Source organism: Trachymyrmex cornetzi, unplaced genomic scaffold (genome assembly GCF_001594075.2).
Source record: "Trachymyrmex cornetzi isolate Tcor2-1 unplaced genomic scaffold, Tcor1.1 scaffold1190, whole genome shotgun sequence".
Taxonomy (NCBI): domain Eukaryota; kingdom Metazoa; phylum Arthropoda; class Insecta; order Hymenoptera; family Formicidae; genus Trachymyrmex; species Trachymyrmex cornetzi.
This window is the reverse complement of record NW_017295752.1, coordinates 3,216-24,812: the sequence shown is the minus strand read 5'-3', so window position 1 is coordinate 24,812 and position 21,597 is coordinate 3,216. Positions and strand designations below refer to the sequence as shown.

Genomic DNA, 21,597 nt, shown 5'->3' with positions numbered 1-21,597 from the left:
TGAACGAAAAGCACCCATACCGAAGTTCTACACAATCGATTCCACGTGAATTACATTGGGGAATGCGCGGCCGAATTCGTTCAACGAATACGTTTCGCGAGTTCACACTCGCTTTAAATTATCTTGGCGCTAAGAGACCAACATAATTTTTATTCTCGCACGTTTTTTAATTAGCTATATTAATATTAGAAAAGAGCCTCAAAAAAAGTCTGTGTAAAATAAATTTAAGTTATGGAATTTAAGTTATTTAATATTTATAACATTATACACAAAAAAGTGTAACATGTTAGGATGCTTTAAGAATTCAATTAAGTACCAAAGAATCCAAACTGAGAGTTATAAATTGCAAGAATTATGAAAAAAATCAAATTAACTTCATAATTAAATACATAAATTAAAAAGAAACAACAAATGTAAGGTAATATACCATAGAAATAAGTTAAGAGACGTTTTTCTTAACCTGTCCAATTTGCACGTTAGAAAACTGAATAAGTGGATGAAATTCTGAAAGCCGAGAACCAAAGAGTCAAGATTGTCTATTCTGCAGTCGGAATATCCGGAATCGTTAGCGGGATCCTGGAAATTCTGAAAGGGACAATTCCAGGACGCCGGGCAGTCTTACCGAGCATGTGAAATTATGTAAGATCGCGGGTCGTTTGGAATTCGCAAGGGCGGCGCTTTTTGAATCGCGGATCCTTTCTCGGAAGGAGGTGAATCGTCGTGACTTCTATCGACCAACCGCCGATCGAACAACCGTACAATCGCGACTATTCGATCGCGACCTCCTCGCTGCTGAATTAAATTAAAAAATTGCAAGCCTTCTTCGTAATTTTTCAATTCGTTCGAAAACTCGCGATTAATGATGATAAACTTGCTATAAATAATTTAATTGTTTTGCAATACCATCTTAATTTTTCTTCATTGCGATCAATAATGCGGCATTCGCGCAAAGTAATTTTCTAAAATCGATTGGCAGCTGTGCGAAAACGTGAGGTGTTTACCGGAAGCAACTGGGAACACCGTCGCGGAACGAGCCGCAGCAGAAGCGGGATACAGAAGAGACGACGCAAGAGAAGGAAGAAGGGAGCCAATATAAAAGAAAGAGCGCGGAGGGGAAAAGGGACACCATGGACCACCCGAGAGAGAGGTTCAGGACTGGTTGGGAATCGACGGCGCACGCCGTATTCCTTCGGGGGGTCCTTATCTTATTCGCTTACTCGGGGACCATTCGGAATCAGCGAGACCTGTCCGCGGACCTTTCGCTTCCAAGCATCCTATTATCGGTACAACTATATTTTTGTCTGAGATCAATCCTAGATACACACATACAAGAGACGCTTTCTTCATGTCAGAATTTCATCATCCCTCATGAAGCTTTACCATCATTCGTGAAGCTTTGACGTTTCAAGCATTAATCAAGCGATAAATCAACTAATGCGACAAACTTTTTTTTTTTGCGAAAAAGAAAAACAAAAACGGTCCTTCCGTACCAGTTCTTCGATTCGACCGAACCGTCATCGCGATAGTTCGTAAATAACCGAGACTCATTAGCCGCGCGGAATCAATTTCGCCGAACGCCGCGGGTTTATTATCGCTCGCGGATAACACACCAAATGTTTTACGACATGTCGAATATCTTAGCCGTGCGCGCGTTGGCGCTTCGATAATCCTTTACCCTGGAATTCGGGGCCGAAGTGCATAGCCATCGAAGGAAAAAGACTCCAACGAAGGGATTTAAAAAAAAAAGGCGTGGGGAAGAAGGGAGAAAGTGGGAGACTCTCATTGTGAGAAGGGTATACGTGTACGCGAGAGACGTGAGATCCGTTGGACCCGCATGCGGACCTTATTGTGTTCCGAAAGGGCATATACAGTAGGTACCTTAATGTCGGCACGGATGAAAGCGTGGGCCCTCCTTTGTCTTTTGCTCGCGAAGCTGCCACAGCAAGTAACGTGCTCTGCGGGTAGCCCTGCACCATTCCAGGACTACCGTTCCAGCTTTCTATCTTTCTCTTTCCAATCCCCTTTCCTTCTCTCGCATATCTCGCGAATCGCGAAGAAACGTATAAAAGAGTGAACGGTAAAGAGTTTCGACACTCAATTTTAGAATCGAATTCAAAAGGTTATTTTTACCCAAACGAGGTGTCACTATTTTACACCTTAATGGACATCCAAGAGATGCGAGAGAGAGAGAGAGAGAGAGAGAAACATCTAAAAATAGAGAATTACTCTATATCGAATTAAGTTTATATCGCTGTAAAATTGCTCACATAATTATTAAATCACTATTGTTAGATGGAGTAAAATTTATATTATGTATTTCTGATGATGACGTAATTAAGAAAAAATTTATGTTAAACCAATACGTATTTAACGACAGTTATCCCCTTTAAAAGCCACCCAGATACCCAGAAAAAAACACGAGAAGGCTGATCGTACAAGAGCGAAAGAGCACGATCAGCGAGCTCCTTCTGGGAAGAGTTCTCGGCGATGGTACCACGGTTGGTACCTTCGGCATAAAAGGCGGATCCCCAACGCATTATTAATGTCAGGACGTCACAGGGCATGCAGCTGCATATTCCGTTGAAGTTGCATGCTGAGGCGCAAAGACAATTCGCGGCGACGACGACGAAGACAACGATGACGACGACGACGACGACGACGACAGGTTGCCACGGGGACACAATATATAATTCCGCGTTCGCCGATAATTATTATGACTTCCCAAGTTTCCTGCCGCACAATAGGTCTCGTCGCTGCCGGTTATTTCGAACTTATCCTTCCCATGGCCTCCTCTCCGAACCCCCCCGGATAGAGGCGAGCCTGTCTCCACGTCGTCGTCTTCTGCTGGTAATAAAGTGACATTAGCCGGCATGCGATTTCGCGATAAACTTTCGAAATTTATTCGTCCAACCCTCTCGATGTCCCTTCCCTTCCTACCAACGACGCGGCGCATCACGCTCCTCCGTTCTACGAACGATTTAAGTTTTTTGAATTCTCCAGTAAATGTTACGTCAAACTAATCGGGTGCTATGGATGGCACGTAAAACATGCAACTCGCGAGTCGCATCAGCCCGCCAAACAAAGTGGCCGCTGAATCCTCAAGTTTCGTATTTTCCTTCTATCAACACCTCTTCCTCTTGCAACGAATACGTATACATATTCCAAGTTCATACACATGTTGTCTTTTCTTTCTATTTCCCAAGCTTAGAAATGGAATATTTTTTTTAACCGCGCTGCAGTTTAGACACGTCTAGTCGATTTTGATTACGTCTCCAAATGGATTAATTGCATTTTTTTAAAGAAAGCTAAAAAACGTAAATGTCGAAATGAATCTCCGGTGAGCCAACGGCAACGGCGATATCGATTAAACCGCGACGTTAGAAAATTCTCTATTCCCTTTCGAGAACCTAATTTATGCGGCTCTCCAACGAGCTAAGTTTACAGTTTGGCGGCTAGCAGTACCACTCGACCTCCGGCAGAGCGTGACAGCGCCAGGTTTAAAGCATAAAGCAAATTATAACTGGGAAAAGCAGGATGTCGTGCAAAGCGACACACCTACGCATGTATCCCTTCTACATGTATACGAAAATCGCTATCATGACTAATTCCCATCGAGTCGCTCCATCCTGATTTACCTAATTAAGGATGCGTATCTACGAACTAACAATCAGAACGAATCGTAAACGACAGCTAATTGCCTACGTGATATTGTCAAGAACATAAATTACATTTAACGCAACGCGTAAAGTACCATTATATTTTTATTCAAACATGAGAGAGAGAGACATTTATTTCCCTTTAGAAATACAGAAATTACGATCTAAGTTCTCACAACATTATAGAAAATAAATTAAAATCACAAGTATTCAAAATCTATACTTTCTACGTCTGCAGTATATATTCATCTACTTGCTGTTTACCATAGTAAAATAAATCGATTTCAATTCTATGTCATTCGATGCCATTGTCCTGCATAATATGCATGTGACATTGTTCAACGACAATAAAAAGCGATGATATGTTCAACGAGGGAATTCTTGAATACTGGAACTGCTTTGATCGTCTCTTGGTAAAAGCATTGTTAAAGAAAAAGAACCTTTGCGTGCCTGGTAATTTTCGATTTGTGACGCGACGTCACGAGGACGAGACTCGGGGGAGGACGCGTCCATAATTCCGGAAGGCGACGACGGTTCGTGCTGTCCTTCCCGGTATTCCTGGAGATGTTCTGTCCGTCCTACGTCGTCCTCGCGGACTCTGACGTTGCTCACGCAAATTTGACGTTAACATCGCGGAACATTTAATTCATCGCTCGTGCAGCTCGAAATGGCACGCGATCGTCGAATACGTTCCAGCCTCATTGTCGCGATATGTACTTTAGCTGATGTTATAAATGATCGAAACATAGCTTGGCATCGGAGTGTACAGATATTAAATTTGGCTAACCTTTCACGGAATCCAATCGCGTAATTACGTAATATAAAACAGAAAATATTTTCCTAAAAGCGTGTCGCTATCTGAAAATAATTCCAATTTAAATAAACGAATAAATTTGAAAAGTGTATAACTTTGACTTCACAAGTCGAGGCACAATTGTCTCTCGATCGGTCGACATTCGCCTACAAGGAACGCGATATGCCACATTAAGATATAGCATTGTATACACAATAAACTACTGAGTTTGCAAACGATTCTTAAATTAGTTGCTACCTCAGAGAAAACTTTGAAGACTATAGCCACGAAAATGCGTTTTCGATGGAATAAATAGTGACATGGATCGTTGATGAGTAATAGATCTCGTGAACGACAATACGACTCCATTAGATAAGGTGGGGTTAAGATCAAGAAAACTATGTTTCAGCAAAACAGCGAACGATTTCATTAGACTTGTAATTGTATGTGTTACGAGGAACATCACTTTAAATAACACGCGCTCAATATAAAAATAACAATATAAAAATAACAATATAAAAATAACAATATAAAAATTTAAATGAAACTACAATATGTCATATTTTGATTCGCTACGTATAAAATTTTTTACAAACTCAAGCTCTAAGACTTTATATATTATAATTAAAATGCCATAGAGTTAAACCTTACGCACAATAAGACATTAGAAAAATAGGAGCAAATATTAAATATTAGAAAAAAATAGGAATGGAGATTAAAAACGTATTGTACGTTTTTTTAATAAAATGGAAAAAATATGAAAAAATTACAAATTCTTCTATAATGTATTTGAAAGTAATATCTGCAAAAAGGTTAGGAGCGATTTAGAATCTAGATAAAAAATTATTTCAATAAGAAGTAGATATAACAATACTTCAAATAATATACTAAGGCTCATAAATTTAAACAAATTAATAAATAAACAAGGAAAGGGCCACCAACCAAGCTAGGTATTTTATGTTATATATTAATTCATATATATTGTACATATAAAAACATACGTCTTCCATCTCTAACGGGTCATTCTCAATGTTTAAGATAAAAATGTTAAATTACTGAATACAATATTTCGATATAATTTCGATATATTTCGATATAAATAAATATATAATATATAATATTCCCTATAAGCATTAATTCTTTCTTACGCATCGCTCGCAGTTCTTATTTAATGGAACGAATCGGCGGCCAGTAATTCAAGTCAATGGTCAATACAAGTAAAATATATGCAATTTTTTAACAGTGTGTACCAAGTCAAATATGTAAGAGTAAATAGATATTCCTAATAATTAATAAACAAGTTTTAATAATAAAATTGAGTTTATAGTCATGCTAATATGCTCTAATTATTACTAATCTAGATTTTGGTTTAATTATAAAAATAGAAACAATTGAAGCTAAATACCTGAAAAGGCTATTATTATGTAAAATTATATGTGTTGTAACAATTATGTAATTTGATGTTTTGACAATTTTGCTGATGAGAACTCAAAGCCGTTATAACGATGTACTTGTAATGTGAACAAATGTTACAATGATATAATAAACAAAGAAAAAAAAATGTAAAATGGAAAGGGAGAAATAAATAGAGGGGGTAGGAACATTAGGAAGGGAATAACGACTGAAAGATGGGAAGATATGTATGCGATAGCGATTCCGTATCGCTCTATTTATTCAATCCCTGTGATTGTCTTTCTATGCATCACAGAAATGAATCGTTTATTATGCGATAGTCTGAAATGACAGACGGAGATCCTGTTTTTTTTATTAATGTCCTTAATTATAGATGTTCCTTAACTCTGGTTTGAAGTCGTCGAATTAATACTTATAGGGAATATTAGATATTAATTTATCGTTCATATCGAAATATTGTATTCAGTAATTTAACGTTTTTATTTTAAATATTGACCCGATAGAGAGAGAAGTTGAAACGTATGTTTTTATATGTACAATATACATGAAATTTAATATATAGCATAAAACACCTAGCTTGGCTTGTAGCCCTTTCCTTGTTTATTTATTAAGTAGACATGTTTAAAAAAAATACTTAAGATAAAATGAGAAACATTTTATTTAAGCTGTAAAATTGCTTTGTCAAATAAAAATATTGACCTTATTGAAATGTTTTACATATACAAGGAAAAAATAATTGTACTGAAGTATCTAAAAATTTAGCTAAAGATAAAGATTTGAAAATTTTGCTAGATTATCAAATAATTACATAAAACATTTAAGCTTTGATTACAAGGCTGCAAAAAGTTTTAACATTTTATCAATTACTTTGAGTGTTTTACGTAATTATTTCTATGACCCAAATAAAATTATTTTCAGATATTTGGCCAAATCTTTAGATACTTCATCAAACTCATTCTTCTCATGCATATAATATTAATTTTACTCTCTAAATCTGAATCAGTGGATAATCACTGATATCAATGCCAAGTACGCCACTGATAATGAATGAAATATGAGATCCCTAACGTAGCTTTGTTATGTAATCCAACTAACTTTGTTTTAGTGCATAAATTCAATGAATATGGTATGGTTGGAAGATTGAAATTAACGTGCAAATATCAGTATTTATATGATGCTCGGGTGAACTTCCAACGTCCGATTATTATGAATTTTGGTAGAAATACTCTAAATGACGTCAAATGAATGCCCTTGATTAGATTTTCACCGACAAGAAAGTTTAATGCCAAAAATATTTGAATAAAGTTATGGAAGTTTGTGCTTATTATGGTAAATATCAACAATAATAGAAGCAGCTCCGATGCTTTTGATCTTAACATATGTTTAGCATTGATTTAGAAAATATAGTAAATTAAAGTTCCATAATATGTAGAGGATAAGTTTGAAAAATAATGTTTTTTTTACTATATAGAACACAAATTTTCTGCTTTAAAATATATTTTTCCTATTAGCGTGCGCAAAGTTCGTACTTTGCGCACGCATTTCCGTGCGCAAAGTAGCCTATTACAGTGGTTGTGGATCATCTGTTGCGACTTGGGGCGCGAGCATGCGCGTTCGGTGGCGCCGTGGACGGTGCGACAACGTACTTGTACTTTAGTGACAGGCAAGATGGCCGAACAAAACGATTCAAATAATGAAAATGTGTCCGAGAATGTTCCTCCTGAAATGCTTGTTGCAGCAAAGGAAATTGCCTTAAATTCGTTACCAATTATATCAAAGCAAAAGTATACAGCTGTATATAATGAGTTCAAAAAATGGCGCAGTACAAGGAATACAAAATTATATAAATACTCTAGGAATTCAACAATATTTTTGTAAAGTTATCTTGAGATGCAGACATTAATTGTTCAGTAAATAAATAAAATTTATTTGTTATAAACTAATAGTGAATCTCAATGAAATTTTGCATAAGTCATGTTTAGTACTTAATATATTTATTTATAACATTTAGATTTTTCTTATTATTTTAACACTTTTTGTTTATAACAATAAAACTAATAACAAATAAAATAAATAATCTATAAAAATGTATTGCTCAATAAAACCAGAATGTTATGAACACAACTTTCACATGTATGTAGTTTGTTTAAAGCATAAATATTAATATATGTGTTTTATGCCCTTACAACCTCCTTAAGGGGCGCACGACTTCCATAATTGTACTGTTGCACGTGGGTTTTGACTTTCCACATGAAGCGACTTTCATCCTACTCCCCTCTCTGCCAAAGGGGCGTACTTTCATAATTGTACTGTTGCATATAGGTTTAACAATAAATATTTTTCTTCTATATACGCATCCTCTCCATTCAACTTCTATATAAACTGCGATAAACATGTAGTATACTGAAAATAAGAAGCACAAACTTCCATAACTTCATTGAAACATTTTTGGCATTAAACATTTTTGTCGGTGAAAATCCATTCAAGGGCATTCATTTGACGTCATTTGGAGTATTTCTGCCAAAATTCATGACAATCGGGTGTTGGACGTTTTCGGAAGTTTATCCTGATGCTCAAACGTTCTTCCTTTTTTAGTTGAACTTCACTGGGTAATTAGTGACTATCCACTGATTTAGATTTAGAGAGTATATGGAAAATATAAATTTTTTAAATTCCGGTCACTCTTTTACAGACTATACACCTAATATATTCTTAAATGTGACGCATACTAAAAAAATACAATTAAAATATAAGATATTTTTTTAACAAAAGATACATATTTGTATGCCTTATTTATACCGTATTATTGTATATCACATTTTTTTAAGATCTCTATTCTTGATTTCTTTATTTCTAATATTATTTTATTTTATTTCCATTCCCCTAATATTTTTTCTATTGTACGCACTGCTTTGTGTAAAATGCTGTACAGGTCATATTATTGGCGGCATTTGTTCAAAAGCGTAGATGCCAATATCTTATCGCTATAGGTAGATAGAATAATGTACAAAGCGACCATCGGACGCCCGACATTGAACGAAAATATATTCTCGGCGCATTATACTAACGAAAGACGATTATGCTCGGCCGCTGTTTTTCGTAGACTGGTACGACCGAGGACGGTACGAGACACCGCGCATTGCAAAGGCAAATCTAATTGTTTAGAAATTGCACGGATCGCGAACAATTAGCTGCATGCACGCGTGCAGAGTCGAAATTACCAGCGACTCCGTGATCGTAAGGATTATTACGGCGGTGCACATAAACGGTTGAATAATTTAAATTAATATCATAGCTAAGAAACCGCTAACGATTGAAATGACTTTCTTGGTGAGGAAACGAGGGTCTGCGCCTTCTTTCCACCTACAGCTAAATATACTCAAAATCTCCCATTCGGCGCAATAACGTGGTGATTATACGTGAGCATTGAACGCGTAATATTTATGATCCGCAATTAACTTTTATAAGCTCCTTTTCGTTAAAAAAAAATTCACATAAATTAAACGTTTGCAAAGCAATTTTTAATTTCGGCCGCATTAACGAGTTAACCGCAAAGTATCGCGGTGGATAAATCTGCCATTTAAAGCAAGAATGCTCTTTCAATAAACGTCACGTCTACCCGCAAAGAACCTTGTACTAATTATATGGAAAATTGGGGCCTCGGCGAAATGAGTTCGTTTTCACGTATGTTGTAGCTTAACTTATAACGTGATAAACGAAAACTGTAATAAATACAAGCCTCAGTAATGAATAATTCTTAACTTGTAGTGTAATTCTATTATAACTCAAGACCTATCCGTTATCGAACTTTCTGTCTCTATTACATCTTTTATTAATCATATTATATAAACATTAAGCAACACTGAAAAAACATTTACTAAATCTTAATACAAATTTTTTTTTTAACAGTACTAACTTAATATTTACTTACAGTAAATATTTATTCCATAAAAATGCGATAATTAATGGTTCTTGTATCAAATAAATAATATTTACATTTAGTAAATATTCAGCTAGTATTATTTAAACAAATATTTATTAAAATTTAATACATTTTTCTCCAACAATAAACAAAACAGTGTACAATAAACATGAAAACAAACTCATTTCACCGAGACCTAATTTTCTACATATAATTAATGCGGAGTCTCTTACTTATAAAGTAAGTACATAGAATTTTTCAAATCGATTTGTTATATTAAAAAAAAGATGTAATAATGACATTAGTATGAAATAAAGATTGCGATTAAGCTAACGATTCGACGAACGTAACAAATCGCATAACATTGCGTCGAGAAATTATCCGAAAAACTTGTAAAGTTTTGACGAGATAAGTAAGTAAAACGTCGACAAACTTCAGTGGAAACTTTAATAAGAATGGTGATTTACCGCGAGACAAAGGAAAGACAAGTGCGATGGGTGATGATGGCTCCATCTCCCCAATTTTCCAAATTTGTGCGACAGTCAAAAATTCAATGAGGACGGTGAGCGGGCATGTGTACACGTGTTATAGAGAGGCAAAAGTCGCTAGAATGGTTGACATTAACGACCGACCGTCACGAGACGCCACACGACGACGAAACGAGATTTTCGCGAAGCTCCTCGATAAATCTTGGGGACAGACATAATCGCGGCCGCGGAAAACGCTGCACGAGCACGATTGGTAGGGAATTAATGAATATCATATGATGGATCGCGCGGGAGCATGCATCATACAACTCTTTATGCGGGCACGTGGATTTTTAACATAATTTGGTGTGCAAACTAATTTATTTAATTTATTGTGTAATTAAGAATCCGCATCTCATAATCATCTAATTATGAAACGCAATAATGTTGTTAATGGTTAGAAAAATTACGCAACAATTTTGATAATGCAATAATATAAATTCTAATGTTTTTGTTTTAATTCTTAATTGATATACATTTAATATATAATAATATTCTTGTTCTAAACTCACCACTGTATTGCTCTTGCCATGCCAAAGCTGCACAGAGAAGCGCCAGAGTCTTACCGCTGCCAGTAGGGCTTTCCAAGAGACAATTTTGCTCCTTAGTACATCCTAGAATAAGCTGCACACACAATTTTCAACATAATTAATGATCCATTTATAATGTGATCTTTATATTTTTACTCCTTCCACTTGCAATCTGATTTTCTTTTGTCAAGCTCAAATTTTTTTTATTGTTTCAAACTTTCAAAAAATGTGGAAAAATTCAGCATTATTTTTCAACATCTTTATTACATTAATAAATAATTGTTTTAACTCATTTAATAGTAAAATTTGAACAAAAATTATGGTGGAAATTTGAGTGAAGTTTCACTTGTGATAAAAAAAAAACTTAGATTGCAGACAGAAGGCTAATAAAACTATTATGAAAGAACAATGACATCGACTTAACTATATAATCATAGTACAACTATATAATCATACTCACACTATTCATCACTGCTATTTGACATGGATATGGCTTAACAGGAAGTTTGACTCTGGTTCCAGCAATCATTATATTATGTTGTAGTCCAACTTGAGGTGGTGAAGCGTCTTTCTTGGGAAAATCAAAATTTATGAACTCATCGTCACTGTAGCTTGAATTTGAACTTTTTGAATTATTTCTCATTAGCTTTTGTTTTTTGTTAGGTGCCTCTATCATCTTTCTTTTCGGAGTTCTACATTCATATGAAGTACTACATTCAGGAAATATGCTCAGTGGATCAAAAATTGGTTTATTCCAATTAAACATTGATTGGCTCTTAGAAGTATTATTATCAGGAACATTATCAACAATAATATCTCCGTCACTATCAAAATCATCTGATATATCATGTTTCAAATTATACTTGGAAGCATCTGTCGCACTATTCAGAATGTTAGTTGTTCCACTTACATTTGTATATTCCTCTGTACTTTTCCACATATTCGATGATAAATCAACGCTATCATCGTCTGATATCTCTATTAGATCAATGTGTTTATTTTGTAGCCTATTGCTATTGTTCCTTTTCAAAGACAGCCTCGATTGCCCCTTCATGCTAAAAGAATATAAAACCGATTAAATAAACGAACAAAACTAGAAGCTTTTGTCGAGCATATCTAGCAACGCGAAAAGTCTTCAAAAGATAAATCTAAGCGTCAGTCGAGGTAGGTTTATCACACCACGCTTATGCTTAGATCACCAAGCTAACCTATAAAACATTTGTCTCGTGACACATGGATAGTGCCTACCTTGATACTCCAAGCCACTCGTCAATCTTGGCTTTGAGAAACGCGCATATAAACGATCCTATCACAGTAATGATGATGCAAATCACGATCATCAATCAACACCTGTAGAACGTAACGCATGCGGCCTTGCCGTAAACACGGCACGTATGCTTTATTGCTTTCCCGCCGTATGCTTCCTAACCTCGCAGATACTCGTTCGCTTCTTCGTCTCCAAATCGATCTTTTATATCGAGTTTCCTTTCATTACTATTTATCGCATTAATTACTTTGTGCGATGACTACTCGGAAGCAAACATTTCGTGTCGTAAAACTCCATTGCACTACGAAACGAACAAATGATCAAAACATTACAATCCCGACAGCTAGGCCACGTGACTTGTTTAAACGTGCGTTCATACAGTATACTTAAGACTGCGGTCAGGGCCGGCCGGTTTTATGCCCGTTTCTACCATGCAGTTTAACTTTAATCTCGGTTCAACTAATTCTCCATCTTTTTCTAGTTTTAAGAATAAGAAAAAGGTGAAGAGTAAGTTGAACCAAGATTAAAGTTAATCCACATTGGTAGAAACGGAGATTAGGGACATGCACCGCGCTTTTATCAGCCCCGTGTGGCAAAGTTCCTTAATAAAGCAATTAATGTTAAATAATTATTGACAATATAAGTTTTTAAAATTATAATCAGTAAATTATAGTATATTTTATTTGCATATATTTGATTACTTAGGCCCAGTTTCACGACTGACGGTTAACTCTTAATCGAAGTTCAACTTATTCATTATCTCTTTTCAATTCTAGAATTGGAAAAAGATGAGAAATAAGTTGAACCTCGGTTAAGAGTTAACCGTGAGTTGTGAAACTAGGCTTTATTACACATTTCATTACTGGTAATATAATATTGTAATGTATTTATTATATTAATTAAAAAATGTTTTTGTGAGGCTGGATTTAATCGCGAATTGACTTCTCACTTAGTAATGACATCTCTCTGTAGTAACATCATTTTGTAAAATATCGTTAATCTGAATCCATTGAAATATTTCTAACATGTACGGTTTGTTTTATTCGGTAAAATATACAACAGGCGATTTAGAAAATTTCAAACATCGACAATAATTTAACGATGATCTGACGACTTGAATATTCTAGACAACTTAATTTTTCAACATTATGGATTGTTATCAACATATTCAATTACACTGAAGAGTATCAGGGCTGAAACGTTCGTCTGTATTTAATTAATAATATAAATTTACACGAATAACTTGTGTCGGCTCACATTGGTTTATCCTTTGTTTCATAATATTATTTAAATTGCTAGTCAATTTAATTGTGATATTATTACTCTGGTTTTGTTAATAAGTGCGTTTTAAGGGTATCCTAAAGAGGTTGCGTGAGATATAAGTATGGTAGTATATAAAGACATGTCGATGCGCTAGAAAAACAGCCACCTCTGGTGCGAGCTCACTTTAAGATCCCCTTAAGACCAAAAATATTTCGGTACGCGTTTGCAGAATTGGATATGTATATAAATTCACAACGAAAATCTAAGCACAATTGTAAGATCCAGCTCAATCGCATAAAAGCCTTTTTACGTTTATTAGTTGTGTATACCACACATGCAGTCTTGAAGACACTTTTATGTTTAAAATATGTTTAAACTGTTATTATTATTCTTATTAAAAAATGTGTTTTTATCTTGGTTGTAATAATTTTTCTTTGAATTCCAAGAATCAGCCCCGCATTCTTTTTTGCGCCGGCCGGGGCCCCGCGTTAACTAGAACTGATCCTGACTGCTCCGCTTGCTTCTTCCAAAGCTGTGTTCAAATTTACTGCCAACACTGAAAATGCTATAGTTTACGTTATGTGCACTATCAATTTTCAGTACTGGTAGTCAATTTTGGAACACAACTCAAATGTCCTGAACGCAACGCTCCAAACGCTACGCTTCGATTGTTCCATTACTATTCTGAATGCTACAATTGCTACTTGAACGCTCCAGCCAATTCATCTCTCGAAGTGAGGCAGTTGGAGCAAAGCAGGAGCAAAAACAATGACGTATTGATGACGTAATCAGAGTTGCTGAAAGCGTTCCGAAACGTCAAATGGACCAGTCATGTTAGTGCTACGAATGCTCTCTCTATAGGGTTTGAAGCGTTAAGTGGACGTGAGCCTCTCTCTTGCGCGTCATTTCATAAATATTTACTTGACGTCGTACAAAAATGTTTAAATAGCATCAGACAGTGCTTTAATAATATTTACGATACGCTTGTTGTGCACGGTTCGTCTTCTCATTTAAAAGTTTTTGTGTTTTACCTGGAATAGTTGTAAATATATATGTACAGATATGTATACATATATGTATAATATACTTGAAATTATCGCCCAATTTCTACGCAACGAATGATTTTGCTGAAGTATCTAAAAATTTCGGTACAAACTTGAAAAGAATTTTATTAGACCATCAAAATAATCATGTAGAAAACTCAAGCATGATGAGCAATATTGTAAAAAGTTTTAACTTTACAACAATCAGTTTGACCGTCTTACGTAATCATTTTAATAGTCTAACGAAATAATTTTCACATCTATATCTAAATTTTTTAATCAGCAAAAGTGTTTTTTTTTTCATATATGAGAGTGTCAAGAAAAAATTGAGTTCTCCTGGACATTTAGGAAGCTTTCCAGCAAGGGACATAGGCGATACAAAATGACACAGTGTTTAACACAATGCTTTCCAACAACGACACAACACGACACAGGTTTACACAGTCAAAAAGGGTGCTTTTCAGTACATCAAGCGTATACAAGCGACATGATGTACGATTTCGTGTTTTTCACCTATTACACAAGTCAATACAATCGTACACAACTAAAATGCTGTGTCGTCATTTTATATTAGTACTTCATGATACCAAATTTTTACATTTCATTATCATTATTTTTCTAGAAGTAATATTTCAATAAGAAGTTTCAAGATTATATTTGATATTTTTATATGCATGTATAAAACCTTTTCCTTTATTTCACTATGATGGTGAAGTAAAAAATCCAAGCAACGTTTCAGCTTCAAATCGACACTGTGTTGCTAGAATTAAGGCTTGTGTGTTAAATACATGGCTATTCATTATCAATCATTTAGAAAAAATAAAAGATTTCAGAGTGTTGAAAAAATTTAACAATTCTTTTAAACAACAAGTTACTTTATACTTTACTTTAGTATATTACTCTGTATTAATTGCACCTAGCTGGAAAGCTTCCTTAATCGCTGAAAGATTCGAAAAGATATCCGGAGCCGAGGCGGGATATATTTTCAAAAACATTAAATTTCGATTGACATGTCTCTCGAGTTTCGAATACTGGAGACCTAGTTAAAGCCGACGACGCCGACTGGAATCAAGACTGATGGCAGACGTGCGCGCAGAATACAGAAGGCTGTCGTTGCCCTTGGAGTAGCTCTAACTTTGCCGACGTGAATCCTTATCAAATCGTATCCGAAATTCCCACGCGCGCGCTCACGCATATCGGGAGCGTGAACCGGGTATCAGGAGGCTCCGTCACGTATGCGCCAGACATGAAATTGCTTGCTCGTACCTCACTTTCAGCTTTTCAGCTCACGTGCCGTACCAAACAGTTGCATTGGCTTCTTGCACTTTCACACAGTTATGATGGAGATCTTAACGATCGCGCCGACATAAGATGAAGCATATTCGTCGAGAAAACGCAGCATTCTCAGCGTGCTTCCTCCGTCGTTAACGAGATACCTCAAGATACTTTTCTCACGTTCTGCAAACGTACATGTAAACCAGGTAAACATAATTCGATAAGTTGGTATTACATTTGTCGTGCGACATGCTAAAATATTATTTAGATATTTGCCTGTCAAATAAAAAAGTAACGATTTTATTGTAAAGAACAATTATAATATAAATCTTTGTACCCCGACTTGACACTTATTACAAAGTTGATGAATTTCAGCACCTTGGCGTCTTAGATCGGCGACATTTATGTATTCTCTTTTTCTCATGCTAATCTCAATCTCTTATAACTTATTACTTTTATCAATTTTTTGTAAATTTCGATAACAATGACAATCTTAAACCTTTATTTTATTTTCATATTTCTCCTGAATATAGTAATATTATATTATTCTTAAGGCCACAGCACAGACTCTTGACTAATTAATTTGTCTAACTGACTAGTCATTATTGCGATAAAATATTTTACTTCAATAAATATTCTTATATTTTTGTACATAAAATATTTTTTATTCAATAAATATATTTATTAGTATTTAATTAAGTATTTAAATTAAATAATTGTGGATATGTATGCTACTATATACAATCTTTCTTACAAATAATTCAATAAAAAATAAATAATTTTACTCACCAGTTACGTTCTACCAATACTCTCTCCACCCAAAAAATGTTCCGTATCAGTTTCATCCTGGAAATAATGAAAACCTGAAAAGAACATTTTACTATATACATATATATGTATATACACTACATATATATGTATATACTATTGTATATACTATCGTATATATGTAATACAATCTAATTTTATACAATTTATAATTTATTCATGCACAAATTTTGTGAAGCAGTCACAACATGAATTATAATATAAATACTCGTATTAATGTATTGTAATAATATAAATTATATAAAATAATATAATATAAATAATATAATAATATAATATAATATAATTATTATTTATAAGAAGAAAAGAAGGAAGAAGAAGCTGTGATCATCAAAGAAGAAAGTAATGATTATTACTACCAATTATCACCAACTAATACAATTAATTATTATTATTATTATTTATTGTGTATAGAGACATTACAAAACATACACAAATGGTGAAGCATCAGCAGAACTGCTGTTACTAAGCCTCTCAGAAATTCGTGCACATTTTTTTATAAATCTCTTGACCACATAATCATTCTCTTTCTTTCTTTTTCTACTTTTATACACGTAGTTTTCTGTAGATCAAAAAAGTATAAAATTGTAATGACTATGGTACATTTATAAAATAATATACACGAGTTAAAAAACAACATAATAGTCTCTGAGGGACATCTCCTCGGAGAAGTCCGTAGGACGTAGACATCTCTTGGACAACTGAGTTGTATGGGATTTTTACATGCAAATTTTCCGATTTTTATTTTCGTCAGGGATGCATGCGATATAATCATGATTTAAATGCTCAATGTGCTATTGAAGACGCAACTAATACAAAAATGCGTCATCCTGATAGAAATATATGCAATTTTCCTAAACACATATCCAGTCACTATCTATAATATTCTCATTAGTTGTGCCAATACTGAGCAGGAAATGGACAAAAACTTGATAAAATTTTATTCAGTGACTGAAGCAATTTTTCTGGTAATAATTTGTGCAATTTGCGTAGATACTACCCAGTTATTGTCTAGTATTAATAGATTAAATTATTAGTTAAAATAATGCATAAAAACTGGACAAAAACTGAGTAAAGTTTCATTGAGTTTATTGTACAACATTTGGGCTGATTCTTTCTAAGATATTATAATGTATTAATTCAGTTATCAAAAAATTTCATATTATAATTATTTTTATATATATATAAATTTCTATTATACAATATTTTTTGTTTCCTTTTAAATACAAATAAGAAGATAATGTCGATTTGATCATTTTTTGATCAAAATGGATCTTGGTGCTTTATTAGTAATATTCATATTACAGTATGAATATATTTTTCAAATACAATATAAAGATTAGAAAGGACATAAGAGTCAGCTACAGTAATCATACAATATTACGAATTAATACGTAAAATATATTATACTCTGTCAATTAAATGTAAATAATAATTATTTCATGTTTCGGCTTCCCGATTGAGCCACCTTCAGATATTCAATTTATACTACTGCATTATAAATCGAATATCTAAAGATGGCTCAATCGGAAAATCGAAGCATGTAATAATTATTATTTATATTTAATTCATAGAGCATAATATATTTTATGCATTAATAATTTGTAACATTGTAGCTAACTCTTATATCCTCTTTCTAATCGTTATATTGTATTTGACATTGAGAGTCCTTTGTGCTTATTTAATTTTATTTTTATATTTTTCAATTCTTAAGATTGTGCGCTGATCATCCGTTGGACTTGAAACTCAATCTGAACTGATATAATAATCTACCAATTAAATCATTAGATCATCGATTCAATCACGATTCTATTCGTATCTTAAAATTTGTAAATAAATTATTTATTGCGAAAAATATTACCTCAGCTAAGAGTGGAATCTAAATCTTCCGATCTCCGATCGAGCGCTTTCACCATTTAACCACCGAGGCATGTGACGTAAAGTCTTACTAATAAAGCATCAAGATCCGCTTTGACCGAAAAGCATTATCTTATTTGTGTTCAAAATCTTTCGGTCTATTTTACTTTATATTGTTTATATTCCTTATAAACATTTAATCTTTTTATTTCTCCATTACTTTACACACATAGTATTTAGAGATGTCAACGTCTGAAGACTCAACATTTGAAAAATCTAAAATTGAAGACAAAAAGAAAAGAAAGATTTTAAAGGAAAGAAATGTTTCATTTGTGACAAATAATAATAATGTAATCTTCGCCCTGGTTTTGGAGTTTTTATTTGTGACAAACCTATCTGTATCAGAGAAGAAGCAGAAAAAGCAAAAGCTATTGTTTGATAATTCCGTAAAGACAAATAAATTAGAAAGGACATCTATTTCAAAGAATTAAGGTAATTTTTTTAATTTTTAAAAAGACAACATGAGACAAATATTTTTCTCTTATACAAATTTTTTATTTATTAATTTTTTAATTTATTAATTCTTAGAGTCTATGTTAAAAGGGATAATAAAAGACATAAAAGTGCCTACTAATATAAATATCTACACGAAGAATGATCAACAGATTTTATATCACATTTCTAATGACATTCAAAAACAAGAGTTACTCGATTCATCTACATATGCAGAATGTACTGAAGAAAATTATGGTATATTTCAATATAAAATTGTAAATTTCTTTGAAAGATTTTATTCACATTGTTAAGAAGTTATTTCAGAAAATGAGACAGAATGTCTGACGTTGAACAGAACCAAAATAACTCGCAATTAGAGAAAACTTCACCTAAAACAAAAAATAATTCACAAAACCTAATCATTTAGGTGAGTTTATGTCGTCTCGAAATAAAAGAATTTTGTCGCTAAATAAATCAAGTAAACTAAATAAAAAATAAAACAGACAAATTTTATATAGATATAATTTTATTTTAAAGTAAATTATTTATAAACATTTTTGTTTTAATATTATATATTTTATATAATATTAAAATCTCGTACGGAATTCATTATCCAAGAGATCTGGATTCGTTTTCAGCCTAGGTAATATTTTTCACAATAAGAATTATTTATAAATTTTAATATGTCACTCAACATTATTAAGATCGTTCTAAGATGCGAAAAAGCACCAAATTGTTAAATTGCTAGTCAATTTAATTCATGATATTATTGCGATGGTTTAATAGAGTTAGCGTTTCAAGACCGAAAAATTATTTCGGCGCGCGTTTCAAAGGACTACATATGTAGTATATAAATTTACACGAAATCATAAAAACATTTAAGATCCAGCTAAACCGTTTAAGGCATTGATTTCTAGAATTTTACCACATATACGGTCCTATATGATATTATATTGTTTGTATATTTTATTTATAATAAGTAAATGAATAATTGATAACAATATGTGACAATAATAGCTGCAGTAAATAATATTTCCATATAAAAAATTATAATAATATTAATTTTTCTCGAAAGAAGACTTTAGCAAGATAAAATTTAATTTAGAAATTCTATAGTGTAACAGATACGCTAAGAGTCACGTAATATTTTCATGATTGAATGGGGTGAAAATCGTATTCTATCTTTTTACTAATAAACGATAAAGATAGAATGACATAACAGTCAACACTATTATGTCATTCTATTTTTATCGATCGATTAGACGTAAAACAAGGGTAGAATATCATTTTCACCTCAACCAGCAAATATTATAATCACATGTGACCCTTGGTGTACCTCTATTATACTATAGAGTCTCTACTCTATATATATTATGCAACCACATTTAAATAAGAAATGCGAATAAAATTAATCAAATGTTTCTTTATGCAATTGGTGAAAAAATGTAAATACATATTCATAATTTCTAATTCTACAAGCACTAGCTACAGACATGGCAGATATTAAGAGCGATTTGAAATTGATTAAAAAAACAAGTATCCAAAATTTGCGGATTGATGCAAATAAAGGAAACTCCAGTTTGTAATTCTGATACATTTTTGGGGCAAATCATATTTGCCAATTATCAATCTTGCAGAATTTATGAAATTTGATGAAAAATTGAAAAATGATAAGCTACGAGTGGATGTGGTAAGTAAAATGTAAGTATTTATTTATTTGTTTTGAATTATACATATTATTCTAATAAAAACATTTTAACATTTAGAATGATACTCTTAAATTGTTTCCAGAATTGCGTACTCAAAATTTGTTTAGATAAAAATGAAGTTATTACTAAATCATTAGTGAATATGTTAAAAAAATTTATAACAGCTCAAATAGCAATGAAATTCACAAGTTCTAAAAAAGTTAATAAGTTTCTTATGTGTAGTACGGCCTTTTTTAATTATATGAAAGATGATATCTTTATATTTTTCCTTTATATATATTATAAACTATATTGCATTTAATTTATCATAATTTCTTTATATCGACTTTCTTTTTCATGTTATAGATGTGATACTACTTAACAGAAGTATTGCAGAGGAATCTGTATCGGAAAAGGAGATTTTAAGTTTCTTAGGAAAAGTATTATCAAATGCTCGAGAGAGAGAGATTGGGATGGAAGAAAATAAGCTAAAAATATCATAACTGCAACATCACCTATTCAGAATTCAACATGTAGTACATCAGCACGGACATTGTTCTTTTGTCAATGAGGACAACCAAATAGAGTTTGTCCATCAATTCCGATGAGGATGATGAATTGAGTGACTCAAATATCCCTAATAACACACTTTATCCAGGATATATCCTGAGGATGTCTTTAGGATGTTCAAAGGACATTCAGGAGGTCTGTGTTGTTAGGGTATTATGTGATTCTTTTATATTATTATATTATTAGCACATATGTATGTAATTTAATTATATATGTAAAATAACTAAAATTTTTTTAAATAAAATTTTTTGAAGAAAGATGTAAAAGAGTTTTCATAATATATGCAATCCAAATATAAGAATAAATTTTAAGGTTACAAGAGTCATAGAGTGCAGGAAATCTTTGATATAATATATATTATGCTATTTTTAGTACAAAATATATTATGCACAAAAGATTTCCTGCGCTATGACTCTCATAACCTTAAAATTTTACAATTAACAAGCATACACAAAATATAAAATATTATT

General features: G+C 32.9%; 1 protein-coding gene across 1 annotated transcript in view; it reads right to left on the bottom strand.

Moving 5' to 3' along the window:
* LOC108766745 (Fanconi anemia group J protein homolog) overlaps positions 1 to 12,460 on the bottom strand; it is a 51,200-nt gene extending 38,740 nt beyond the window's left edge. Inside the window, exons 1-3 of the mRNA XM_018516246.1 lie at positions 12,090 to 12,460; positions 11,302 to 11,896; positions 10,824 to 10,935 (exon numbers count right to left, since the gene is read on the bottom strand). Coding sequence (XP_018371748.1) covers positions 10,824 to 10,935; positions 11,302 to 11,896; positions 12,090 to 12,181 — 799 coding nt within the window. The 5' untranslated portion in view covers positions 12,182 to 12,460. The remainder of the gene's footprint in view (positions 1 to 10,823; positions 10,936 to 11,301; positions 11,897 to 12,089) is intronic.
* Positions 12,461 to 21,597: the final 9,137 nt, after the last annotated feature.